The 27,671-nt window shown below is 34.7% G+C and overlaps 1 protein-coding gene across 6 annotated transcripts in view; it reads right to left on the reverse strand.

Moving 5' to 3' along the window:
• The window catches only part of ERBB4 (erb-b2 receptor tyrosine kinase 4), a 1,120,478-nt gene that overhangs the window by 691,922 nt on the left and 400,885 nt on the right, over positions 1–27,671 (reverse strand). For all 6 annotated transcript variants that reach the window (XM_027051681.2, XM_027051663.2, XM_027051688.2 and 3 more), the window contains exon 2: positions 15,495–15,646. In XM_027051681.2, the coding sequence (XP_026907482.1) occupies positions 15,495–15,646 (152 nt within the window). The remainder of the gene's footprint in view (positions 1–15,494; positions 15,647–27,671) is intronic.

A 27,671-nucleotide genomic window follows, 5' to 3' on the forward strand; every position in this document is an offset into this window, starting at 1 on the left:
AAAGGCTTATCCATTTTACTGACTTTTTCAAGGCACCAGTTTGTGTATTTATTTTCTCTATTGATTTCCTGTTTTCAATTTCATTGATTTCAGCTCTAATTCTCATTATTTCTTTTCTACTACTTACTTTGGATTTAGTTTGTTGTTTTTCTCTAGTTACCTAAGGTAGAAACCTCGATTATTTATTTTTATTATTATTTTAAAAGATTTTATTTTTAAATAATCTCTACACCCAACGTGGGGCTCAAATTTACAATCTTGAGATCAAGTGTCACATGCTCTACTGACTGAGCTAGCCAGACATCCCAGATTATTGATTTTAGATCTTCCTTCTTTTCTAATACATGTATTCAATGCTTTAAAAACTTTTGAAGCACTCTTTTGTTGCAGCCTGTAAATTCTGATTAAGTTATGTTTTCATTTTCAGATAGTTCAAATTAGTTTTTAATTTCTCTTGAGAATTTTTTTGACTCATTCACTGTTTAGAAATGTATGGTTCAATCTCCACATATTTTGGGATTTTTCCAGCTGTCTTTCTGTTATTGATTCCTAGTTTAATTCCACTGAGGTCTGAGAACAGACATTGCATGATTTCTATTCTTTTAAATTTCTTAAGGTATGTTTTATGGCCCAGAATGTGATCCATCTTGTGAATGTCCCATGTGAGCTTGAGAAAAATGTGAATTTTGCTGGAGTTATATAAAGTAGTCTATAGATGTCAATGACAGCCAGCTGATTGATGATGTTGTTAAGTTCAACGATGTCCTTACTGATTTTCTGCTGCTGAATCTGTTGATTTCTGAGAGAGTGTTAAAGTCTCCAACTATGATAGTGGATTGATCTATTTCTCCTTGAAGTTCTATCTGTTTCTGCCTCATGTGGTTTGATGCCTGTTGTTAGCTGTTATATACACGTTGAGAATTATTATGTCTTCTTGGAGAAGTCACCCCTTAACATTATGTAATGCCCTTCTTTCTCCCTGGTAACTTTCCTCACTTTGAAGCCTATTCTGTCTGATCAATATTGGTATTCTTGTTTTCTTTTGATTAGTGTTAGCATGGTATTTTTTTCTCCATAAATTTACTTTGAATCTAAATGTGTCTTTACATTTAGAATGGGTTTCTTCTAGGCAACATATAGTTGAGTTATACTTTTTGATCCACTCTGGCAATCTCTGTCTTTTAATTGGTATGTTTGGACCATTTACATTTAAAATAATTATTGATATAGTTGGATTAATGATGAATATCATTACTCTTATAGATTGTTGCCCTTGTTCTTTCTTCCTACTTTTGTCTTCTACTCTTTTACTACATTTGTGCTTTTAATTAAAATTTTATATGGTTCTATTCTCTTCTATTCTCTCTCCTTTCTTAGCATATCAGGTATCTTTTTTTTTTCTTAAGTGGTTGCCCTGAAGTTTGCAATATAAATTTACAATTAATCCAAGTTCAGTTTCAAATAACACATGTCACTTCATGGGTAGTGTGAGTACCTTTCTTAAAAATGTGTATTTATTTTTGAGAGACAGAGAGAGAACAAGAGGGAAGGGGCAGAGAAAGTGAGGAGACAGAGGATCTGAAGTGAATTCTGCACTGAGAGCAGACAGCCCAATGCAGGGCTTGAACTCATGAACCGTGAGATCATGACCTGAGCTGAAGTCAGATGCTTAACTGACTGAGCCACCCAGGTGACCCAGGTAGTGTGAATACCTTCTAATAACAAAATAATCCAATTCCTCCCCCATGTTCCTTTGTATTATTGGTGTCATTCATTTCACTTACGCACACACACGTGTGTGTGTGAGATGAATCCACATATGTGTGTGTTAAGCATATGTAATTGAATATATTATTGCTATTATTATTTTGGATGAGCTGATATCTGTTAAATCAATTAAGAATAATAAAATAAAAGTTTTTATTTTATTTTCATTTATCCCTTCTTCTTCAGTATTCTTCCTTTCTTTAGGTAGATCTTACCTATATTAGTTTCCCTCTCTTTAAAGAACTTCTTTTAAAATTTCTTGCAAGGCAGGTCTCCTGGCAACAAATTCCCTCAAATTTTGTTTGTCTGAGAAATTCTATTTCTCTTTCACTTTTATCAGGGTACATAATTCTAGGTTAGTGGTTTTGTTTGTTTGTTTGTTTTGGTTTGGTTTTTTCTCTCAACACATATTTTACTCCATGTTCTTCTTGTTTGCATGGTTTCTGAGAAGTCAGATGTAATTCCTATCTTTGTCTGCAGGTAATGTGTTTCTCCTGGTTCTTTCACGACTTTTTCTTATCTTCAATTTTCTGTGATTTGGAAATGATATGTCAGGTGTAATTTATTTGGCATTTATTCCTATTTGGTGTTATCTGAGATTCCTAGATTTGTGGTTTGGTATATGACATTAATTTGAGGAAATTCTCAGTCCTAATTGTATCAAATATTTCTTCTATTGCCTTCTTCTCCTTTTGGTATTTCCGTTATGTGACTGTGACACCTTCTCTAGCTGTCCCACAGACATCATTTATTCTATTCTATTTTTGTTGGTTTGTTTGTTTGTTTTCAGTCTAGGTTCTGTTTACTTTTCAGTTTTGAAAAATCCTATTGAGATATCCTCTAGTTCAGAGATTCTTTCCTCAGCCATGTTCAGTCTATTAATAAGCACATCAAAAGTATTCTTCAGCTTTGTTAGTATTTTGTTTTGTTTTTTAATCTGTAGCATTTCTGTTTGGCTCTTTCTTAGGATTCCTATCTCTGTTTAGAGAGATCCCTCTTGCCCATCTGTTCTTGCATACTTTGCACTTTATCAATTAAAGCTCTGAGCATATTAATCATAGTTGTGTTAAATTCCCAGTCTGATAATTCTAACAAACCTACCATGTCTTGTTGTGATGCTTTATCTGTCTCTTCAAATTGTGGGGTGTTTTTTTTTTTTGCCTTTTGGTATGCCTTGTAATTTTTTTTAATAGCCAGACAAGATGGGGGAAAAAAACTGTTATAAATAAGCCTTTAGTTATGTGGTGGTAAGTTATAGGGGAAGGGGAAGCATTCTATAGCCTTATAATTAGATCTCAGGCTTTTAGTAAGTCTATGCCTCTTGGACTGTGAATATCACAAGCGTTTCTCAGGGTTTTGTGTTTGTGATTTTGTTTTTGTTTCCCTCCCCTCTTAGGTGGAACATGGTGGCTAGATTAGGCTGGGGTTGGATATTTCCCTTCCCCATGTCATTAAACTCAGATATCTAGCTTAGGCTCTGGCTTACTAATTTCTACTGAGGACAGGCCTTTGTTAAGAAGAAAGGACAGGGTGCCTGGATGGCTCAGTTGGTTAAGTATCCAACTTCAGCTCAGGTCATGATCTTGTGGTTCGTGACTGAGGGCCCCACGTTGGGCTCTGTGCTAACAGCTCAGAGTCTGGAGCCTGCTTCAGATTCTGTGTCTCTCTTTCTGCCCCTCCTCTGCTCATGCTCTCTCTCAAAAAATAAATAAACTTTTTTTTTACTTTTAAAAAAGAAGAAAATAATGCATTTCAAAATGGTTCTTTTTCTCCTCCCCCTGTAGAAGCCTGTGGGGATTTTTCTCAGGATATTTACAGTGGACAATTAACTACTCAAGTTCCTGGAAGTAAATCTCACCATTATTGTGGGAGCTCCCATGACTGGGCCCTCCTGAATTTTTTAACCCTCAGAGTTATCTGTCCTGATCCTCTGGCATATACATGCAAAATAGTTGCCTTGTATCAATTTCCCTAAAAACCTGCTCTAAGTAATATATGGGTCATTGACAAATAGTGGGCAATAGTAAGGAAAAATAAAAGTGTCTGCACTATGAAGTGAAAGAACTGGGTTAAAGTGTTTGCTTTGCCCATTAGCAGTGCAGTTCTGAGAAAGTCACTTGATTTATCATAGCCTAAGTTTCATCACTTATAAAAAAGAAGTACAATGACACTTACACATAAGATTGTCATAAGGAGTGGAAAACAGAATCAGCATAGTGCCTTGCATCTATCTCAACAAATGATATATACCAGGTATTACTCTGTGACAACACAAAGGTTACTCTAAAAGTGCCTATACAGAGTGTTTCTTATTACAGAGAATACAACTACAGTATAACAAAGTTCATTGGGAGAAAACCACTTAAGCCAGTTTATCTGCTCAAAGAACAAAAGTTGACTGAACATTTACTCTCATTTGCTCTACACAATATATATATGTGTGTGTGTGTGTGTGTGTGTGTGTGTGTGCGCGCGCGCGTATATATATAAATAAATTGATGAGAATGCAAAGTACATCCCACAGTCCAACACATTCCTACACAGAGTGACATATGATATCACACAGACATATACTAAGTATATGGAAAACATGAATTTTGGTTGGCTTGGTGGTGGGGGCAGGGTTGGGGATACAGATTGAACTTGGGGAACATGTTAAGGTCTGAGGATTTTCTAAAATGAGAAGAGTGGAAAGGCATTCCAGAGAGGGGGGAAATGACATACAAAAGCATAGAGACCAGGGGCGCCTGGGTGGCTCAGTCAGTTAACATGGTCCAAGGGCTCGAGCCCTGCATTGGGTTCTGTGCTGACAGTTCAGAGCCTGGAACCTGCTTTGGATTCTGTGTCTCCCTCTCTCTCTGCCCCTCCCCCACTTGCACTCTGTCTCTGTCTTTCTCTCAAAAATAAACATTAAAAAATTTTAAAAAGAAATTCACCATGAAAGAAAAAAAAAACAAAACAAAACAAAAGCATAGAAACCTTAGTTTATAAAGAGTAACTAGATATAGGGGTACCTGGGGGGCTAAGTTGGTTAAGTGTCTGACTCTCGGTTTGGGCTCAGGTCATGATCTCATGGTTTGTGGGATCAAGCCCCACATTGAGCTCTGTGCTGACAGTTCAGAGCCTGCTTGGGATTCTCTCTTTCTCCCTCTCTGTCCCTTCCTGGCTTGTGTGTGTGTGCTCTCTCTCTCTCTCTCTCTCTCACAAAATAAGTAAATAAACATTAAAAAAAAAAAAAGAAAAAGAGTAACTGGATATCGGAGATCATGTTAATGGGCAGAAACTCAGGTATTCAAGGCAGTCCAAAGAAGAGGATATTTAAAGTTATGAAGGTTTCATGACTTTTTTTTTTAAAGATTTTTCTTTTATTTTTTTTATTTGAGAGAGAGAGTACGTGTGTGGGAGAGAGGGGCAGAGGGAGAGAGAAAGAATCTTAAGCAGGCTTCAGCCAAGCATGAGGTCATGACCTGAGCCAAAATCAAGAGTCGACTTGAGTTGGACACTTAACCTACTGACACACCCCAGTCCCCTCAACATGGCTTTGATCTTCACACAACTGAGTCCACAAAATAGACTACTTAGCCACCCATTAGGTTTTTAATGTATTAATGTTAAGTATGTAAGTTTAGTTTCCCATGTTTCCACTATAGGTAGCATATTATTTATTATAAAACAAATCAGTTCATGAAACATAAATAAGACACCATTGATTCTACGAAGCACTAGGGAGAGGAGCTTCAATTAGAAAAGTGAAAAGTAAATAATGTTTGAAAAAATGCCAGTATAATCATTTTTTCCCGACTAAAAAAGTTATAAAGAGTATTAGAATTCATTCTTATTGTTATTCAATTTACTCATTTATTCATTCCACAAATATTTGCTGAACAGCCACTATATGAGAGACACTCTATTATGTGCTAGAATTTTACAGTGAACTAGGCATGGCCCTTGCCCTCAAGGTATTCATTATTTAGAAGAGTAGGCAGAAATTAAGCAAATACTTGAATAATTGCTATGAAGGAAGTCCTACAAAGAAGCATAGAGTGCTATGAATGTAATAATGGGAAGAATTCAGTAACATATGAGAGTCAGTAAAGCTTCACTGGAGAAATGATTTTTAAAAGCAGATTTGAAAATTAAACAGAACTTAGACAGGAATAAGTGTATGTATTTATGTTTGTCGGCGGGGAGAACGTCTGAAAATGAAAGGAAGGGCAATCATGTTACAGAGAACTTGATATACAAAGGAAGTTGGCTAATACTGAAAGATAGCCATGGATTTTAGTGTGATCAGCAATAGTGGAGGACAAGGTAGGGGCCAGATAGTATAGGAACTTAATAAGAATTCTGGCCATTGTTCTCAGAGGAGGGAAATTTTAAGAAAGTATTATAATATACCATATACTCTGATTTGCTTATACTTTTTTACCTATTTTCCTTTCATGAATTCTTCCCAATGCTTCATTGATGCCTTATTAATTCCTTTCATGAATGCTTCCAATGATTCCATCAGAGGATGTCTTTTATTTTTATTTTATTTTATTTTATTTTATTTTATTTTATTTTATTTTTATTTTAAATGTTTTTATTTATTTTTGAGACAGAGAGAGACAGAGCATGAGCAGGGGAGGGGCAGAGAGAGAGGGAGACACAGAATCTGAAGCAGGCTCCAGGCTCCAAGCTGTCAGCACAGAGCCCAACGCAGGGCTCGAACTCACAGGCTGTGAGATCATGACCTGAGCTGAAGTTGGACAGTTAACTGACTGAGCCACCCAGGCGCCCCACAGGATGTCTTTTAGATTGCTGAAACAACTCTCACTCACTATGTAGAGAGCTTGTACATATTTAGCTATTGATTCCTTCTTACAACCAAATGTTTGACTTGCAGTTTCACCTCTCTAAAAATACAAAATCATACCATCCCAAACTTCTAAAAACACTTTGTAAAAATTTATTGTCAGGTCTTCAGAGTATGGCTCAATAGTTGCTGCGTAGGGAATGAAAGAAGAAAGAAAGAAACCCAATAAGTTTGGATAGAGTTGCCTCTTACTAATGGGCTACCAGGTGACAAGCATGCTGATAGGCACTTTTATTTTCAGAAATACATGTGGCACCAAATTGCTTAAGAGGATTTACTCCAACATTCAATTACATATTCTGATTTCCATGTAGAGATTGAATAGAAATTACTTCAAAGAGGCTTATATTTACTAAAACAGATACCTTAATTTTATCACTTTCATTATGCATTTTAATATAATATTTTACAGTTAAATGGGTTCAAATTAGGGATCAGGAGAAATAATTATAGTGGCTCTAAATGGAACCGTCTTCACGTTTTATTTTTACACTTTTGAACTTTAAATTACACTCTATGTGACTCAAGAGAGACCTTTAAAATTGATTTGGTCTCATACAAAAATTGTTCATCTTCCCTTTTTTGAAGAAAACAGTGTTCCATGTTAAGAGTCAGAGAAAAATAAAGCTAATGAAAATACACATAGTTGTAAAATTTTTAAAGGTTTTATTTGGTTATATTCTACTATTTGGATTTTAGAATTAAAAGGCAGCCCATTGCCAAAATGCTTCAAGTTAGTCTTAAAAAATCACATAAATATCATTTGTTCTCTCTCTTCAAACCAAGATCTTTTCTACTTACAAATAAAAGAGGTAAATAAATAACCTGTATATACTCAATTCCCCTAGGAAAAGAGTATCTGAGAATCATAGAGTGAAATGGGTTTGTTACTCACATATTTCTCTAATTAAGGTTAAGATAAGCCTGTAAACTCATTATACTCACCATTTAAGCCAAATTTAAATAGTACAGCCCCCAGAGATATAAAGGAATGCTTTGCATCTGCTCAGCATCCTAATAAATTCATTTTTAAGTATATTTGCAACAAGGGCATTTTTTTTCTAGAAAATGCATTACAATTTAGGGACTTAAAAACTTATTCTAAGCAGTTTTTAGTAATAGTCTCTTAGAAACATATAGGTTTAATATTTCACAGTAATTTGATTCAGTCGTAGAAAATGGTTAAATATATATTATATTATATACATATAATATATTATATATCACATTATATATATATATAGTCACTAATTTATATTTGTTATACATATATAATAGAATTATAAATTATACTGATCTATTTTTATTACTATCCTTCTTTCCAATACTCCTTCAAATGTTTATTTTCTACTAAATGTATATATTTTTCTAGGCACTACTAATTTTTTTTGTTGTTGTTAACATGCAGAGAAGAGTGTCAATCTTTTTTATTTAGTATTTAATTTAAAGGATTAAGAAGAAAGTTTGAAAAATATGCTTATATCACTGCCTAAGCAAAAATATAGACATTTTCATCATTTATCATGTAAGATTGCTGAAGAGCATCAGGATTTTAAGTCATGTATATTTTCAGATTAAACGGTATTTAACCTTTGAGGAAATTTTGTTTTTTCCCTAGGCCAAGTGCAAATTGCATAGCTTTTTAAAATGCAATACAACTTCTATGATTAGACTTAGTACAAAATCAAATTTCAATTTAAAAGCCAGCTGTAAATACATACATACAAAATTGCATATGTATTATATTTAACAGTCTTAGAAACAGCTTTCAGAAACTATCATAGCTTTGAAAATTCCATTTAACCCAGAATATCTGTTTTGGCCCAACAGACACGTTTAAATACTAGTCTACTTCCTTTTTGATATTCCCCATCTCAATCAGCTAAGTTTTCATCATCTAAATACAGCACATATGTAGTTTACATGGAATTCAGACAGAAAGATAAAATTAAGTAAAAAGTTGAAATACCCTTAGTCTACTGCTTGCTTAAAGGTGCAGTTTCTTTTAACCTAATGATGATTCACTCTAAATATTTTAGATATTGAATTTCATGGTCCTTTCTTGCTACCTATTCCAGTTAGTGGCATGGAAGAAAAACTTAAACTTCTATGCTCAGTGAGTAAACAAAGAAAATCAACCCTTGATATAGGAATCCTGTTTACTTATCTACTATTTGATAGAGTTACTAATATACCACTTATTTTTATTTATTTATTTATCTTTTAATGTCTGTTTTTAAGAGAAAAAGGGAGAATGCAAACCGGGGAGGGTCAGAGACAGAGGGAGACAGGATCCAAAGCAGGCTCTGCGCTGACAGCTTAGAGCCCTATGTGGGGCTTGAACTCACACACTGAGATAAGTACTTAAGACAAAGTTGCACATTTAACCAACTGAGCCTCCTAGGCACCCTACAAATAAATATATGGCTTATTTATGCTACAAAGTTATTCAGGAAAACTTAAACTGAGGCTCGTTCTCCCTTACTATGCAGTCCAATCAAATTCTGTGCACAGCTGAAATAAGTGTGCTGTATTAGAAAATAGTGCATTTATGTCATCTTTCAGGCAAATGTGAAAATATAGGTAGATCCATATTATGTCATAGATGTTTCATCTAAATGGTATTTTGCTCTTCAATTTTTTTATGATTCTAAAATATGACTAGTTTTCACATCCTGATTCTAATCAACCTTTTCAACACAATCTCTCTCACACAAGTCGTTCTATCCAGTATTTAATAAGCTAAAACCAGACAGAGGCAATGGTCACCATTATTTAAACAAACTATTCAATAAATTATTTTCTAACCCAAAGGAATAAAGTACTTCATATACCTATTTATTTATTTATTTATTTATTTATCTATTCACTTAATTCATTTTTAGAGTGAGAGAGCTCCAGCAGAGGAAGGGATGGGGTTGGGGGGTGGAGAGACATCGAGAGAGAGAGAGAGAGAGAGAGAGAGAGAGAGAGAGAGAGAGAGAGAATATATCTTTCAACGTTTATTTATTTTTGGGACAGAGAGAGGCAGAGCATGAACGGGCGAGGGGCAGAGAGAGAGGGAGACACAGAATCGGAAACAGGCTCCAGGCTCTGAGCCATCAGCCCAGAGCCCGACGCGGGGCTCGAACTCACGGACCGCGAGATCGTGACCTGGCTGAAGTCGGACGCTTGACCGACTGCGCCACCCAGGCGCCCCTTAAGCAAGCTCCACACTCAGCATAGCACCCAACATGGGGCTCAATCCCACGACCCTGGGATCATGACCTGAGCTGAAATCAAGTGTGGGACGCTCATCTGACCGAGCCACCCAGGTGTCCCTAAATTACCTATTTTTTTTAATATGAATTATTCCACATAGCATTTTGATAAATCATGCTATGCAGAAGACAGCTTTACCCAGGCATAGATAGAGTTAAATGGGGAAGAAAGATATAGGAAACAAATGTAAATACAAAAACCACTCCCTATATTGTTGGATTTAATTCTGGTCATCTGCTTTGAATTGCCAGAGGACAATAAGGTAGACCCTGAAGCTAGAAGTAGGTTGAAAGGCAAATATTTCAGAATTTTATATTAAGCCGGACTAGTTACTGAAAACAGCTAAGGAATAGGTGAAAGCAGAGTTACTTGTTACAACTTGAAACTCATTACTGCCAGGCAGCATCCCTGATTACACTGTAACAGAAACATGCTAATGAAGCCAAGGTCTTAAGTTCCAGGGAGCAAGCCAGACAGCATCTTGCAGTCTCTGAGTTACAGCTTCATCTGCCTTCCTACAAATATGTGTCCTTACTCAGAAAAGGAACAATGTGTGAGTATAAAATGAAATAATATAGGTCCATTACTAGCACTGGAAAAGCAACACAAATTTCATGTCCAATGGAGACTGGTTGAAAAGCAACAACCTCAAACATAAAAATTCCATATATATCCTAATAAAGAAGGATGATAGTTCCATGACATTACAAGATGTTAATTATTAACTAAAAGACAAAGATAATATCTGAAATTAAAAATAAAATATTTTCTATGGTAAAGAAAAATGAACTATATGGTTTCTATCAAGAAATATATTGGAGTTTTATATTTCAAAATAAAGTTTTAGATGGCATTATTTCTTATATATACAAAAAATTCCCTATAGCTTTGTGCCAAGAATACAATAAAAACAGCTATTTTTTTCAAAAAAAAATGTATTCTCATAAAATTTACTTTCCCATAACAACATGTGTTATTCATCATCTGAGAGAAGATATGTTTAAAGTATTTTTGCTTTATAAAACTATACTTTCTGACTTTTTCAAACACAGTGCCTTTTGCTATCAATAACAAAATATTAATATTGCTATTTATTAATATAAGATATTAATTTATTTTATTCACTTTCAGTAATAAAGACATCTATAATCAAGATTTAAGGCTTCTACACTACAGTATAGACAGGTTCAATGAATTACTAATGTTTTTAATATCTCAGGTCAATGGATCAACCACTAAAATCAATTTAGCTCTTCATAATCCTAAAAATAACTATGTCCAAAACAAGTTTCACTCAACTAAATACAAGTCAGAATTAAATATTGTTACCTGTTATATAAAAATTATATGCCTATTATATTATATCTGATATAACTATGCCTGTTAAGAATAGTCATTAATACTCCTCATATATACTCCACTTTATATACCACACTGTCTTACACTTAGTTGACACATAATACTTATTTGCTTAAAATGAATATATCAAATAAAGAAAATAAATGTAAATTATAAAAGCTGAGACTGAATACCAGCAATAGCAAAGAGGTCCAATGGAATGACAAAAGAGAAAAAACTCTTGAGAATTCTAATGATGGTAAAAGGTCTAAAAGTTCATTCCCATCATTCGCTATATTTCACCTCGTTTGAGAGAGTTCACAAAGTGTAAGACAATAACACAAAATCTATGATTTTTATGCCTCGCTGTTTTCTATTATGTCTTAACCATGTGATGGTGATAAAGTACATAGTAAATAAGTTTTAGGGCCTTTTTCTAGCCAACTATGTGGGGTCTAATGCTAACTATTGTCAACTAAATTTTTTTTCCCCGTAAGAGAAATGCAAAAACTTGGAGGTTACAACACAGCTGGGTGAAAAGGTGCTTACAGCGATAAACTCTAAGGTTGATGTAATAAAAGCATCGTGAAAGTAATGCATTTCAAAGTATTTCAATAAAATACATCTAACAGAGATTAAGGAAGTAACTCCAAAACATTTTAGGGTGTTTTTATCTTTTTTCTGATTTTTTTTGGTTTAGATTTATAATATATAAGCACATATTCCATTTCAAAAGCCTACTTTTTCTGTGTTCTTAATATCTTGGGAGATGGGAGTACATGGGATATTTTAGTTATGGTGATAGAAAACCCATCTAGTTTAAGGGAAAAAAAAATAAAAAGGAAAATCACTTCAAAGTTACTCTCAAGTTCCAGGGGTATCTTTTGGACTCACTGGCTGTAATGCAACCAGTCATGAGAAGCAGACTGGAATGTGGAAATGAATGATTCCCTCACCAGTAATCTGGGGTGAATGGTCATCCTCTCTGCTCTCTGTTTCAGGGTGTTGGCTCCATTCTGCTGTCTGCACAGCCTTCTCTGACATTCCAACCACAAGAAAAAAGATGACTGTATTCTGGTATGCAAATAGTCAAGAAACTATGTACCCATATCAGTCAAGAAACTGGTATAGAAAATCACGGGAAGAGATTCTGATTGACCTATTCTGTGTCTATGCCCACACACCTGACCTTTGGTGGTGTCACGAAGAAATAACATAAGGGTTAGATGAACATATTCATCTAGAGAACATATAATATACAAAATAGGAATCTATAAAGTATTAAGTTTTATGAAATTTTATTCATTTATTTGTCCATCAGACAAATACTTAATGAAAGCTCATGATATTTCAGGCACTGTCCTAGACATTGACTATTCAGATAGTGAAAGAGGTAGACAGGATACTGAGCTAAGTTGTTCTCGTAAATTATAGAAATTTGAGTGGTTTCATACAAAACAAATAAAACAAAATACTATGAACTCACTACTTAGAGAAGAAAAATAAAGATGGAAAATCTTTTAAAAACAAAAGTAATTTCTTATGTTCTTAAAGAAAGAAATTAATTCCAGAATTAATGTCTCTCTGAACACATTACAGGTTTGAGTCATTCTTAGAGGAGGGGAAATTGCACACCTGTGTAAGAAGTTGCTCAGTGAATTACACTTACATAAATATATATGAAGCTTATGTAATAAATAGAATAGATTAATGTAAGATTACTACTTGCTGATACAATTCAAAACTTATTGAACACGATAGCATAATGTAAAATAACGAGATTTCCTTTACATGCACTGAACTTATTGTAATGTGCCAATATTGGACAAATTAGGTACTTTGGAGGGAAACCACAAAGAACACAAATGAACCATAATGTAGTTCTAAAGAGAGAAATTTTTGTATTACAGTTTTCCCCTGCTATCTGAAAGAAGAGTGTTCCTATGAAACCCTTCCTTCTTTGAAATGGTGTGAAGCAAAGAAGCAATGATCATTTTGTAAAAGCGAAAATCCTCTTCAGATTTCTTTTGGTTAGCAAAAATAGGTAGTATTATAGGTTTTACATAACAGTGAAGTGACATAAAGCAAAGTTTTGAATAACAGAGAAAACCTGGAAATGGAGAGCTTTCAGGATTTTCTAAGGTACAGTTAGAGTGGCTCATCCAATACAGTAGCATAATGGAGACTTCAGCTCATAGTCCCTGTTCTAAGGGGTCATTCAGAAACGTACTTATAACACTGAACTCACCTAAAAACAGAGAATGGGGCATGTGGAGAGTTCAGTCCTTGGTCTACTTTTTGGTCTAATTCTTTTCAATCCCCCTTGATGATTTTTTCTAAGCCCCAAATGTTAAGTAGTTAATTTGGATGCTGATGTCCCCTGTATACCTATCTGTGGTACAAGGTTCTCTACCTCTCCAATTTAATATTTTATTCCATGACAAGTTTCTCTTCATCCACTCTACACTACAATTTCCATGAAGGTGAGAATGATGTGTTATTTACTTACATGCATATGTCTAATATCTAAAGCAGTAAACATTAAGTACACTTGTATTAACTGACTTAGAGCCTTCTTTCTAAGCCTTCCCTTACATTATTTCCATCAGAATGCCTTTCTTTTCCACCCACTCACCTTTTAAGTCCCTATTCATTTTCTCATGATTCAATTTAAGCATTTCTTTGATGAGATCTTTCCCGAATCCTTCAGAATTAGCCACCCCTTTCTTTGCCCAGCACCCACATCTACTATTAACAAAAGACCATACCTTCATTCAGATTTTGGTATCTTATTTCTCTCTTAGCAACTGTAAAATTTTTTATATGCATATATACATACTGTATACATTATATACACACACATACACATATACACACACATATACACAATACTTAATGTATCACACGCCTGTAACCCTCTACAAGACTGCAAGATTGTTGAAGTCAAGGACAATAGATTACTTGCTATTATATTCTTGGGCTAAGACTATTTGTTGACTGAATAAATAAATGTCACAATTAGAAATAGTTACTTCCCAAAGGAACAACAGATAAGTGAACTAACAACCAAAATGTTGCTTTTAGTAAGAAAAAAATAGTATTACCTTTAAATAAATAGATGAGAATAAAGGTATGTTCATGGGTCATTACTAAGCTTATATGTATTGTCAGCTTTATAGTGCTGTTTAAGTTTTGAGGTGGCTTATTTTCTGCAGTTGTTACCCTTCTAGATATATTTATTCAAGTTTTCAAAGTATTTAAAGTAAATATTCAAAGTATTTAAAGATCATTGCTTCTTTTTGTTACTACTTATTTAGGTACGGAATTATTTAAATTATTGTAGTTCTTTAAATAATCACTATCTCCTGAATAGTTTACTGTATCAGTATTTGAAACACTTTTGTCTAGATTTACATAAGACAGTACTCCTGAGAAATGTGTAAATATTATTGAAAAAACTCAAATAAATTAAAGGGATGCTGTTATTTAAAATACATCTTATTAGTTCTTGTAAAAAGAAGAAATTCATAGGTGCGAAGATAATATCTCTTTCAAGTTCAGATATTCCTGTATCTATTCTGGTTAAAGCAAAACATAAGAAACTGAAGGCATTAAGCAATGATAGTCCTTTAAGCAGACCAAGGATGTAAAAATGAGAGCCAAAACAAGTTTGTAAAAGGACTGGTTGTCTCTGAGTAACTTTTTATGTACACACCTGCATGTATGTACATGCATATATCAACCTATATAAGTACTTATAATTCCCTGTGTCTAATTTTACTAATTTGTAGGTTTGAAAAATGAATGTCATTTTACTCCTACAGATAATAGTATTAATCTTATCATGGTAATATAGAATAGCCTGAAATTTCCAAAGTGACAGAAAAGGGACAGAAAGTGGGATTACTAAAGTTACCAATTCTTATCTGATTGGTCCTTTGACTCTTCTAGTTCCCAGCCTAACACATTTCCTCTTGCATGCAATTCAGAAAAAGGCAGACTTACTAGATATCATGTACAATACCCTGACAGAATCTTTCAACTCTCTTAGGATAACAGTAACTGCTCTAAACTCAGGGTTTCAGTCATGACAGCATTGTTACTCTTGTTCTTTTACTAGGCATGCCTCAATATGTCTTCTGCCTACGGTCATGGTCCCTGCCAGGCAAAAGAGCATAGCCATCAAGTTGAAGCAAGATGGTCTGTCTATGCATCGCGACACCACCGTCCACTCACAGAGAAGAGAAGAGAAAGAAAGAGACAGTTTTACCCGCAGAAAGGAGAGGTCCCGGTTGTGCTCGATGCTGGTTATCTCCAGGTTGCCCATGACCACCTCACAGTTCTCATAGTATTTGCGCAAGGCTCGATACTGCTGCTCCAGGTCAGAGAGAGAGCTCAGCTTGTTCTCTGTCCCTGCACACACTGCCAAGACAAGAAGATACACAGGAAGTTATATAACCTTTCTATGCCATGCACAATGAAGAAGTCTCCCTCAACTCTTCACTCCACATGCTCTACTCCAATTCCCTGAACTAAAAACTATTTTGAATCTCATTAATCCACATAAACCACACACTGATACACATCCTCACTTTTATTTTTCCCCAGCTATAAGGAGATATAATTGATACATATACAAGGTATACAATGTATGTATTTGATACACTTACCTGTTGAAAAATGATTACCATCATAGCATTAGCTAACACCCTCGTTTAGGTCTCATAATCACCATTTTTTTAAATTTCTCATTTATTTTTGAAGGGGATGGGTAGAGAGAGGGAGACATAGGATCTGAAGTGGGCTCTGTGCTAAGTGCAAAGAGCCTGATGAGGGGCTCAAACTCACGAATTGTGAGATCATGACCTGAGCCAAAGTCAGATACTTAACCGAGCCACCCAGGAACCCCATAATCACCATTTCTTTTTCACAGTGACATTTAAGATCTATTCTGTAAGCAACTGTCAAGTATATAATATAGTATTGTTAATTATAGTCACCATGCTGTATGTTAGAGCCTCAGAATTTGCTCATCTTATAACTGGAAGTCTGTACCTTTTGATTGGTAATCTCCCCCGAAGCCCCAGGTAGCTAACACTCTACTCTCTGTTTTATGCATTCGGCTTTTTTAGATAAGACATATAAGTGATATTATGGTTTTCTATTACTAAACTGCATGTTCTAAGGACAGAGGATAAGAAGGCATGGGTCTCAAAGAAACAGAGCAAAGAGGGAAATTAAAACAATCACATTTGTAGTGACACATAAAGCATGTAAATACATTAATTTCATTTAAACAAGATTATCTTTAGAACTTATAATTTACTCTATTTCCTAAAAGAATAAACCTACATAAGTAAAAAATCAAAATATAAATGTTAACAATTTTATTTTTAAAAATAATATTTTTCTATTGCTAAATAAGCCGCTCTTAAGTAAAATTTTTACATAATTAAAACTTGTGCCTTTAAGCCCTCAAATACTACATTTTAAAATACAAATGTTCTAGCATCAGCATTCAGACAACAAAAGGAAATAAAAGGCATCAAAACTGGCAAAGATGAAGGCAAGCTCTCACTTTTTGCAGATGACATGATATTATACATGGAAAATCCGATAGACTCCACCAAAAGTCTGCTAGAACTGATACATGAATTCAAAGTCACAGGATAAAAAAATCAATGTACAGAAATCAGTTGCATTCTTATATACTAATAATGAAGCAACAGAAAGACAGATAAAGAAACTGATCCCATTCACAATTGTACCAAGAATCATAAAATACCTAGGAATAAACCTAACCAAAGATGTAAAAGACCTGTATGCTGACAACTATAGAAAGCTTATGAAGGAAATTGAAGAAGATATAAAGAAGTGGAAAAACATTCCAGGCTCATGGAATGGCAGAATAAATATTGTTAAAATGTCAATACTACCCAAAGCTATCTACACATTCAATTCAATCCCAATCAAAATTGCACCAGCATTCTTCTCGAGGCTAGAACAAGCAATCCTAAAATTTGTATGGAACCCCAAAAGACCCTGAATAGCCAAAGTAATATTGAAGAAGAAGACCAAAGCAGGAGGCATCACAATCCCAGCCTTTAGCCTCTACTACAAAGCTGTAATCATCAAGACAGCATGGTATGGGCACAAAAACAGACACACAGACCAATGGAGTAGAATAGAAACCCCAGAACTAGACCCACGAAAGTATGGCCAACTCACCTTTGACAAAGCAGGAAAGAATATCCAATGGAAAAAAGACAGTCTCGTTAACAAATGGTGCTGGGAGAACTGGACAGCAACATGCAGAAGGATGAAACTAGACCACTTTCTCACACCGTTCACAAAAATAAACTCAAAATGGATAAAGGACCTGAATGTGAGACAGAAAACCATCAAAACCCTAAAGGAGAAAGCAGGAAAAAACTTCTCTGACCTCAGCCACAGCAATTTCTTACTTGACACATCCCCAAAGGCAAGGAAATTAAAAGCAAAAATGAACTATTGGGATCTCATGAAGATAAAAAGCTTCTGCACATCAAAGGAAACAATCAACAAAACTAAAAGGCAACCAAAGGAATGGGAAAAGATATTTGCAAATGACATATCAGACAAAGGGCTAGTATCCAAAATCTATAAAGAGCTCACCAAATTACACACCCATTAAACAAATAATCCAGTGAAGAAATGGGCATAAAACATGAATAGACACTTCTCTAAAGAAAACATCCAGACGGCCAACAGGCACATGAAAAGATGCTTAATGTCGCTCCTCATCAGGGAAATACAAATCAAAACCACACTCAGTTACCACCTCACACCAGTCAGAGTGGCTAAAATGAACAAATCAGACTATGGATGCTTGAGAATTTGTGGAGAAACGGGAACCCTCTTGCACTGTTGGTGGGAATGCAAACTGGTTCTGGAAAACAGTGTGGAGGTTCCTCAAAAAATTAAAAATAGATCTACCCTATTACCCAGCAATAGTACTGCTAGGAATTGACCCAAGGGATACAGGAGTGCTGATGCATAGGGGCACTTGTACCCCAATGTTTATAGCAACACTTTCAACCATAGCCAAATTATGGAAGGAGCCTAAATGTCCATCAACTGATGAATGGATAAAGAAATTGTGGTTTATATATACCATGGAATACTACTTGGCAATGAGAAAGAATGAAATATGGCCTTTTGTAGCAACATGGATGGAACTGGAGAGTGTTATGCTAAGTGAAATAAGTCATACAGAGAAAGACAGATACCATATGTGTTCACTCTTATGTGGATCCTGAGAAACTTAACAGAAGACCATGCGGGAGGAGAAGAAAAAAAAAAAAAGGTTAGAGAGGGAGGGAGCCAAAACATAACAGACTCTTAAAAACTGAGAACTGAGGGTTGATGGGGGGTGGGAGGGAGGGGAGGGTGGGTGATGGGCATTGAGGAGGGCACCTGTTGGGATGAGCACTGGCTGTTGTATGGAAACCAATTTGACAATAAATTTCACATTAAAAAAAAATTAAAAAAATAAAATACAAATGTTAAGCAATTTAGATTGATATATTCATAAACATATACTACAAATAGAATATGTTGTAAAATATGAGTTTTTATTGATATCAACTGGGTCATTCATTAGTATTCTAAGGTATATTCATTAGCATATTCCTTAGTATCCTAAGGTATAACAAACTGACAGTAAAGGATCTCAGTATGCCTTCTTTGAGGGCATGGATCATGAGTCTATTCATAGATGAGCACTGAGTGTACATATATGTTTTTGTTTTGTTTTGTTTTGTTTTGTTTTATGTGTTGATATTTTCCCTATCTTCCAGAAGTCAGAGTTTTAGTTATTACTTCTCATGGTTTGTATACCTGCCTGTACAAGATCCTTATCATTTAATGTACCAATTCAAATCTTCAATTGCCTGAAAAAAACTGTATTATGCATCTTGTAATAATAGTATGGAAAGTCTAAAAAAGGGATGTGAACTTATCTTCTTTGAGTAAGTTACATAATATACAGCAACTTAAGGCAAGATATAAAGTGTAAACTTTGAAGACACTGGAAACAGAGCTGCGTAATAAAGTCACATCAACAGCTGTATGTTATGCACACAGAAATGACAAGTCATAATGCTTTAGTGGTATTCAAGGGAATGGGTTTCTGTACACAAAGGAAAAAAAAATCTAGATGGATACATTCCAATAATTAAGACCACCTTAACAACTATTGTTGCCTACTGACATATCAAAAATGACAAAAATCTAAATTTAAAAGTATTGAATGATAATGTAGACCTTTAACCATAGTGGAAGTTCACTGCTAAAATAAAAACAAGACACAAACTTTCCTCATCTGGATGTCTAAAGTTTATCAAACAGTATATTTTATAGAAATATTATTTTATAAGTGAAATTATGTCCCTCTAAATGATATGTTGAAGGCTAAGACCCTGGTATATGTGACTATCACCTTGTTTGGAAACAGGGTCTTTGTAGATGTAATCAAGTTAAGATGAAGACATTAGGTCGCCCTAAAACCCAATATGATAATGGCCTTCTAGGAAGAGGAAAACATCATGTGACTACAAAGATAGATGGTGGGGGGCGGAGGACAAAAAAAATGTAACATCTTTAACTCTCAAAGATGTGAGATGCAGCTGTATGCCAAGGAATGTCAAGAATTGATGGCCACTACCAGAAGCTAGGAAGAGCCAAGGGAAGATTCTACCCAGTCTAAGAGGCCCTGCCGACACCTTGGTATTAGACTTTTAGCCTCCAGAACTGTGAAGGAATAAACTGCTATTGTTCTATGGTTTGTGGTACTTTGTTAGAGCAGTTCTAGAAAACCAATACATAATATTTAGACTGTTTCTGAAATCTAACATCTAAAGAACTGTTAAATTTCATTTCCTTTCTCCAGGGTCCTGTCACCCTATCACCTCCAAGCTACTCCCCTGCGTTCTCCCTTGCTGAGTGCCAAGTCTCTCACATGCCATGCTGGAATTCATTTGCTACCTTTGAGAATGCAGCTTTTGTAGAATGCTAGGGATGGAGGCAAAGACTTCTTGAATCTTCAATACCCATTCTCTTCTTCGTTCATAGTAAATAACTACACAACCTTTACCTGGGCATATGGCCACCCCAATAAAAGATTACATTTCTCATTGCTGCTCTTGGAGGTAACGTTGTATGCTATCTTGCCAGAACTTCATTTAAATCATGATTGGAGTCAACTTTGTCTCTTTTCTTCTTCACACCTTCCTTATGCCGTCTGGAATGGGAATGGGATGGCTAAACCTTGATCCACCATCTTGGACCATAAGACCTAGGGACACATCCTAGATATTTGTTGAGAAATAAGCTAAAAGTAAGCATGGTTTTCAAACAATTAAGATTTTACATTGTTTTATCATCATTAACATAAAGATAATGGTGAATTTTGTTAATGACTGCTAAAATATTATACATAGGAAGTATTAAATTCTAGTTAAGTTATACGCTTTTGACCTTAAGTAATTTTTACTATTCCATTACATTGTTTGACTAAATAAAATTCAATTCAGAATGAAATTACAAAACCATTTTTTTTAATTTTTATGTAAATTCCAGTTAGTTAACATAGTATATTAGTTTCACCTGTGGAATTTAGTGATTCGATATTTACATACAACACCTGGTGCTCATCACAACAAGTGCCCTCCTTAATCCCTATCACCTATATAACCCATCCCCTGCCCACCTCTCCTCTGGTAACCCTCAGTTTGTTCTCTGTAGTTAAGAGTCTGTTTCTGAAGAAAAAAAGTTATTCTTGACCATTTGAGCATTTTTACTGGTTCTGTGGAAGGTTCACTTATTAAAACTAACAGACATTAAGAAAAAAATTAATTTCTGTTGATAAGTACAATAATTTCAACACAGCAGGTGAACAAAAGTGATTGATTCATGTACATGATCCTTAACAGCCAATATCAAAGTCTATTTTTTAAATTTTTTTCCAATATACTCTAGAGACTAAGAAACACCTTTAATCCACAATACTTATTTTTATTGCTCCTAGAAAATTTATACCAAAATCTTTATAAACTTGTAAAATGTCTGTTGAGAAAAGGTACTATGATATGGGTTTATGAAATATAGATTTCCATTGTTTTACATTCCAATGAGAACAAGCTTATATATTAATACAACTACTGATGGGGAAATTATACATCGATTAATAAACTTGCTGCACTATTTCTAAAATATATGCAATGCCACACTGAAATTTATATACAACTTATGTTGCACAAGTTTCTTTCAATTGGAAATAAAACCTGTACTTTAATATCACTATATAAAAGTCAATATGTAAACATCTAAATGAAAAGTTTTCTAAAATATTGACTGCACTCTGACCTTTTGGATAGAAACCTGAATGAATTTGGGGAGAAACATTTATTCATAGAATTGTAATCACTAAGCATTTTTCCATATTTCTCATCCTGAATATATGAAAAAAGTATATACTATAAATTACTATGGTTATTAACTATTATAATCATCTCTTTATATAAGAAAGCCACAAAGGCTGTAAACTCTTTGAAAACAGTACAATTTATTATTATTATTTTTTTAAAGTAGGCTCCATGCCCAGTATGGAGCCCAACCTGGGGCTTGAACGCACAACGCTGAGACTAAGAAGTGAGCTGAGATTAGGGCACCTGGGTGGCTTGGTCGGTTCAGCATCCATCTCTTGATTTCAGCTCAGGTTATGATCTTACAGTTCATGAGTTTAAGCCCCATATCAGGATCTGTGCTGGCAGTGGGGAGTCTGCTTGGGATTCTGTCTCCCTCTCTCTCTGTCCCTTACCTGTTTGTTCTCTCTCTCTCAAATAAAAATAAATTAAAAAAGAAAAAAAGAACTGAGTTGAGATAAAAAGAAGAATGCTCAACCCACTTAGCCACCCAGGTGCCCCTTTTTCTTTTCTTTTTTTTTCTTTTGTATTGGCTGAACTATATAGCATAGTGCTTTGCAAGAAATTATCATTTAATAATATTCATTTACTCTCTATAAAAACAATTATAACTGGGATTCATAAAATAACCCTCAATTCAGAAAATTTTCCATTGTTTAATAAATGATCAGCTGTGTTTTGTATATACCATATGAAAACAAAATTGGAATGAGTATGCTTAGAAATATTTTTCAACAACAGCAACAACAAACTCCTCCAATAAACAGGAAATCTGATTAATTAGAAAATTGTCCAAACATTCTGGTCTTTGGAGGTTTCACTACACACAGTTCAATTTAGGAAATATTTTTGTTTCAGTGAGGCTTTCCTATATATTTATTTTTGATCCAAACTGCTGTCTATAATGACTATTATACTCTTCTTAACCTTTATCTTGAAAGACAGACTTGATCTGAAAAGAACTAGTTTGGATAAATGCATTAAAATCATTTGTATTTCTCTTCATGAAGCCTTCACTGAATGCCTCACAACTTCCATTTGTCAATTGATTTTACCATCAGGCAATGTACACAAGACAATGTTTAAACCATCAAGTTTCATTGATTTCACAAAGTTGTTTATCAAACAGAATTGAAAAATTTTCCTTACCAGCCAAAACAAGTTTAACAAAATTCAGTCCCCTTTGCCAACACTATTATGAAGTCCTTAAACTATAAGCTTATAATTCTTCAAGCTTCAAAAATCCTGAATTTGCCTGTGCTTCCTACAGTTTTCATTCCAACTGTAACTCCAGCAGTAAAGTTGTATGTGAGGCCTTAATAAAATCACCAATTTTTCTATTTGGTATTGATTCTGTTACAAATGTAGCTATAGTTGCAAACATGGGCTTTTTATTCTTCTTGACAAGATTTATTTTCCAACAGTGAGTGAACTACATAATCCTCCTTCAGTAAAAAAATAGGAATATAATTAGGAGTTTGTAACAATACGCAAAGGCAGGTTAACAAAATTATCTGTTTGATTCATGGGGAAAATATATTTGAAGTGGAATGAAGAAACATTAACATTATCTATTTGAATACCAAAAATCAATTACTGCCTCCAGGCATGTTATAACTGTGGAAACCAGCCCTCCATTTGTTTACATAACAAAGATAACAAGAGGGCTTTAAAAAATCAAATTTTTCCCTTACTTTCATATCAAATGCCTATATGAGATATGAATTAAGAAATGAATAATTATTTATTTAGCATCTTACTGTTGACCCAGTATCATGGAAAAAAATATATATTGATTAAATGTGTTTGTACAAGGTACATTGTAAAGAAGCAATTGAGTGATACACATAAACCATGCATATATTGTGTGCATAATTCAGAGACAATCTGCATAAAATATATATATATACTTGGTAACCCAATAAATTCTCTAATTTTTCTATCTGATTTAATAATAAGTACTCTCTCAGAAATATGAACATAACAAATATGCTTTAGTTGAATGCACATTATTGGGTATTTAAAAATCTGGAGCTATAGTAAATCTCCAAAAATAAAATACTTAAGCACACATCATCAGGGAAATACAAATCAAAACCACAATGAGATACCATCGTACATGGGTCAGAATAGCTAAAATTAACAACTCAGGAAACAACAGATATTGGTGAGGATACAGAGAAAGAGGAGGAACCCTTTGCACTGCTAGTGGGAATGCAAACAAGTGCAGTCACTCTGGAAAACAGTATAGAGGTTCCACAAAAAAATAAAAATAGAACTCCCCTGCAACCCAGGAATTGTACTACAGCTATTTATCCAAAGGATCCAAAAATGCTTATTCCAAAGGGCACAAGCACCCCAATGTTTATAGCAGGGCTAGCAACAATAGCCAAACCATGGAAACAGCCCAAATGTCCACTGACCTGATGAATAGATAAAGAAGATGAGGTGTGTATATATATATATATATATATATATATATATATATATACACACACATACATACACACACACACACACACACACACACACACACATAAGTGATGAAAAAGAATGAAATCTTGTCATTTGCAACAACATAGATGGAACTAGAGTTTATTATGCTAGGCAGAATTAGTTGTCCAGAGAAAGATATCATATGATTTCACTCATATGTCAAACTCGTGTGTTTGAGGAACACAACAGGTGAACATAGGGAAAGGGAAGGTAAAATAAGATAAAAACACAGAGGGAGGCAAACCATAAGACACTCTTAAATACAGAGAACAAACCAAGGGTTGCTAGAGGGGAGGTAGAGGGGGGAAGGGCTAAATGGGTGATAGGCATTAAGGAGGGCACTTGTTGCGATGAGCACTGGGTGCCATATGTAAAAGATGAATCACTGGGTTCTACTCCTGAAACCAAGAATACACGGTATATTAACTAACTTGAATTTAAATTAAAAAATAATAATAAATAAACAGGTGAGAGGAAAAAATAAATTAATTTTAAAAAGGCACAAAAGAGTAGCAAACATTTTCAGTGTTTTTTCAGCATTCAGTGTAATGCTATTACAGTCACACAGAGATTGCAGCCCAATGTTCAAAATATATCCCCAAATGAGGCCAAAATTGCCACTTCTACTACTATCGTCACTTAAAACAAATTATTGCAATCTTTCCCCTTGACTTGACAGTAGGCTCCTGTCTGATTTCCTGGATTCCTTATGTGTCCTGATTAATTCATTCTCCACACAGGGTCCAGAATGATCTTTGTAAAAAACATAAATCGTTCACACCACTCCCCTCATGAAAACTCTTCTTGGAGTTTTCTTTTTGTTTTTAATGTTTGTTTGTTTATTTATTTTAAATGTTTATTTTATTCTTGAGAGAGAGACAGACAGACCAAGAGCCAGGGAGAGGCAAAGAGAAAGGGAGACTCAGAATCTGAAAATGTCTGAGCTGGCAGCACAGAGCCCCATATGGGGCTCGAACCCCATAAACCATGATATCATGACATGAGCCAAAGTCGGATGCTTAACTGACTGAGCCACCCAGTTGCCTGTAGTGTTTACTTATTTTTGAGGGAGAGAGAGAGAGAGAGAGAGAGCAAGCAGGGGAGGTGCAGAGAGAGAGGAAGACACAAAATCCAAAGCATGTTCCAGGCTCTGAATTGTCAGCACAGAACCGGATGCAGGGCTCAAACTTGTGAACAGCAAGATCATGACCTAAGCCAAAGTCAGATGCTTAACTGACTGAACCACCCAGGTGCCCCTAAAACTCTCATTGGCTTCTAATCACACTTATAAAATCCAAGCATTTCAACATGGCATGTAAGAAACTGTATTTAATAAGAAATGTATTCAGGTCTTTGCTCGAACATCACTCCTTCAGAATAGACTTCTCTGACCACCTTCTCTAAAATAAATAGCTGGTTCACTTCATGCCTGTCTTATTTGCCTCCTTTATTTATTTCTTTTTTTACTGCTATCTGAGATTGCATTATACATTTTGCTTACTTATTTACTCTATGTTTCTATATTACAGTACAAGCTCCATAGGAGGCAAGCTTAGTCTGCTCAACACCTAAAAGAGCAGGCACACAGACTCTCAGTCAATACTTATTGAATAAATGAATGGACTTTGGAGTCACTGAGAACCATAACTGAGCCAGGATCAAATATGCTGGTTCTTCCATTTTTAAAAGCTGAATAAATTTGAGTAAATAATTTCACCATTTTTAGAGTCTCTGTTTCTGTATCTACAAAGTAGGATTTTGTGCTAAGTATTTTTTAGCAATAAACTCAGTTTAGAGGTTAAGAACACAGGGCCTAGAGCCAGATGTCCAGCACAAAAATCTAGCTCAATCACTGGCGTACAATGTAATCTTGAGCAAGTTAGACTCTGTCATTCTATTTCCTCTTCTGTAAAATGGATATAATAACAACTACCATCTCATAGGCTATTGTGAGGATTAAGTGAGTCTAAATGTGTAACTTGCTTTGCACAATGTTTGATTCATTGACAGAGCTCAATGTTACCTACTGTCATTTATCAAAATATGTAGTATATAGCATGTGCACATTATTCAATATATTAAATCGAATTAAAATATAAGACTTGCATAGGTGATGTACTCAATAAATCTGATCTAAAGGAATGAATACTGGGCAAAGAAAGTAGGGGTTGGGACTCCATCACTCCAACACTTTCTAGCCACGTAAATTTGAACAATTATTCTGTTCTCGTTTGTTCCAACTTTCTCTTTTCTCAAATAGGATATTTTTATGTTTCCCCTCAGCTAAGAAATTCTGTGATTTAATTTATTTCTGAAGTATTTACTTAAAACCTACTCTACACTATGTAATAGGCTGCATTCATTGGATGCTCCTGAGGTCACACTGTGGCAACATCTTACAACATTATAAATTAAGCATACAAGGGGCACCTGGGTGGCTCAGTTGGTTGAGTGTCTGACTTCGGGTCAGGTCATGACCTCGCAATTTGCTAGTTGGAGCCCTGTGTCAGGCTCTGTGCTGACAGCTCGGAGCCTGGAGCCTGCTTCGGATTCTGTGTCTCCTCTCTCTGCACCTACCCCACCTGTGCTCTGTCTCTATCAAAAATCAATATTTAAAAAAATTAAATTAAGCATACACTTATCAAATGACCCAGCAATCCCATTTGTAGGTCCCTAGATAAATAATTATGTTCACATAAAAATGTGTATAGGAATGTTTATAGGAGCTCTACTCAAATTCACAAAAAAAGTTGGAAACAACTCAAATGTGTTTTGATGGGCAAAATGATAAACTATGGTATATATATTCCATTAATATCTATCTCTTCAGCTATAAAAACAAATAGATGATTGATGTATCAACATGGAAACTTCTCAAAGGCATTATCTGACTGAAAGAAACCAGGCTCAAAAGGCTACATATGATTCTATGGATACACCATTTTGTAAAACAACAAAACTACTAGGATGGAGGACCAACCAGTGGTTGCTAGGGGATGGAGAGGAGGGATAGTGAGGGTTTGACAAAAGGATCACCAGGGAACTTCGAGAGATAGCAGAACAATTCTGCATACTGACCATGGTAGTGATTACATAGATCTCTACAGTTAAAACTCAGAGAACTATATACCAAAAAATTGTAAATTTTACTGTGTGGAAATCAAAACACACAAGTTGGCTTGTATATCTAATAGAGTTAAATATGCTCCTGTATGAAATTAATGAAACATTTTTATTATATTGTTTTCCAGGTATTTTATGCTTTCTTTGGTCCTTTTATGAATAATTATGCCCAAAATGATAAATAAAGAAAATAGGTTTATAGTTCTGATTTGTAATTTACATTACACAAACTGTAAATAAAATATTTTTTGATGTAGAGATTGGTATCCTTTTAAAAAAGTAAGTGACCTTCTAGTGTATTCTCTGAATCCATTTTCTATCACTATTTTATTGACTCCCAAAATAACAAAACACGGGATCTGCTG

This window comes from Acinonyx jubatus, chromosome C1, assembly GCF_027475565.1.
Source record: "Acinonyx jubatus isolate Ajub_Pintada_27869175 chromosome C1, VMU_Ajub_asm_v1.0, whole genome shotgun sequence".
Taxonomy (NCBI): domain Eukaryota; kingdom Metazoa; phylum Chordata; class Mammalia; order Carnivora; family Felidae; genus Acinonyx; species Acinonyx jubatus.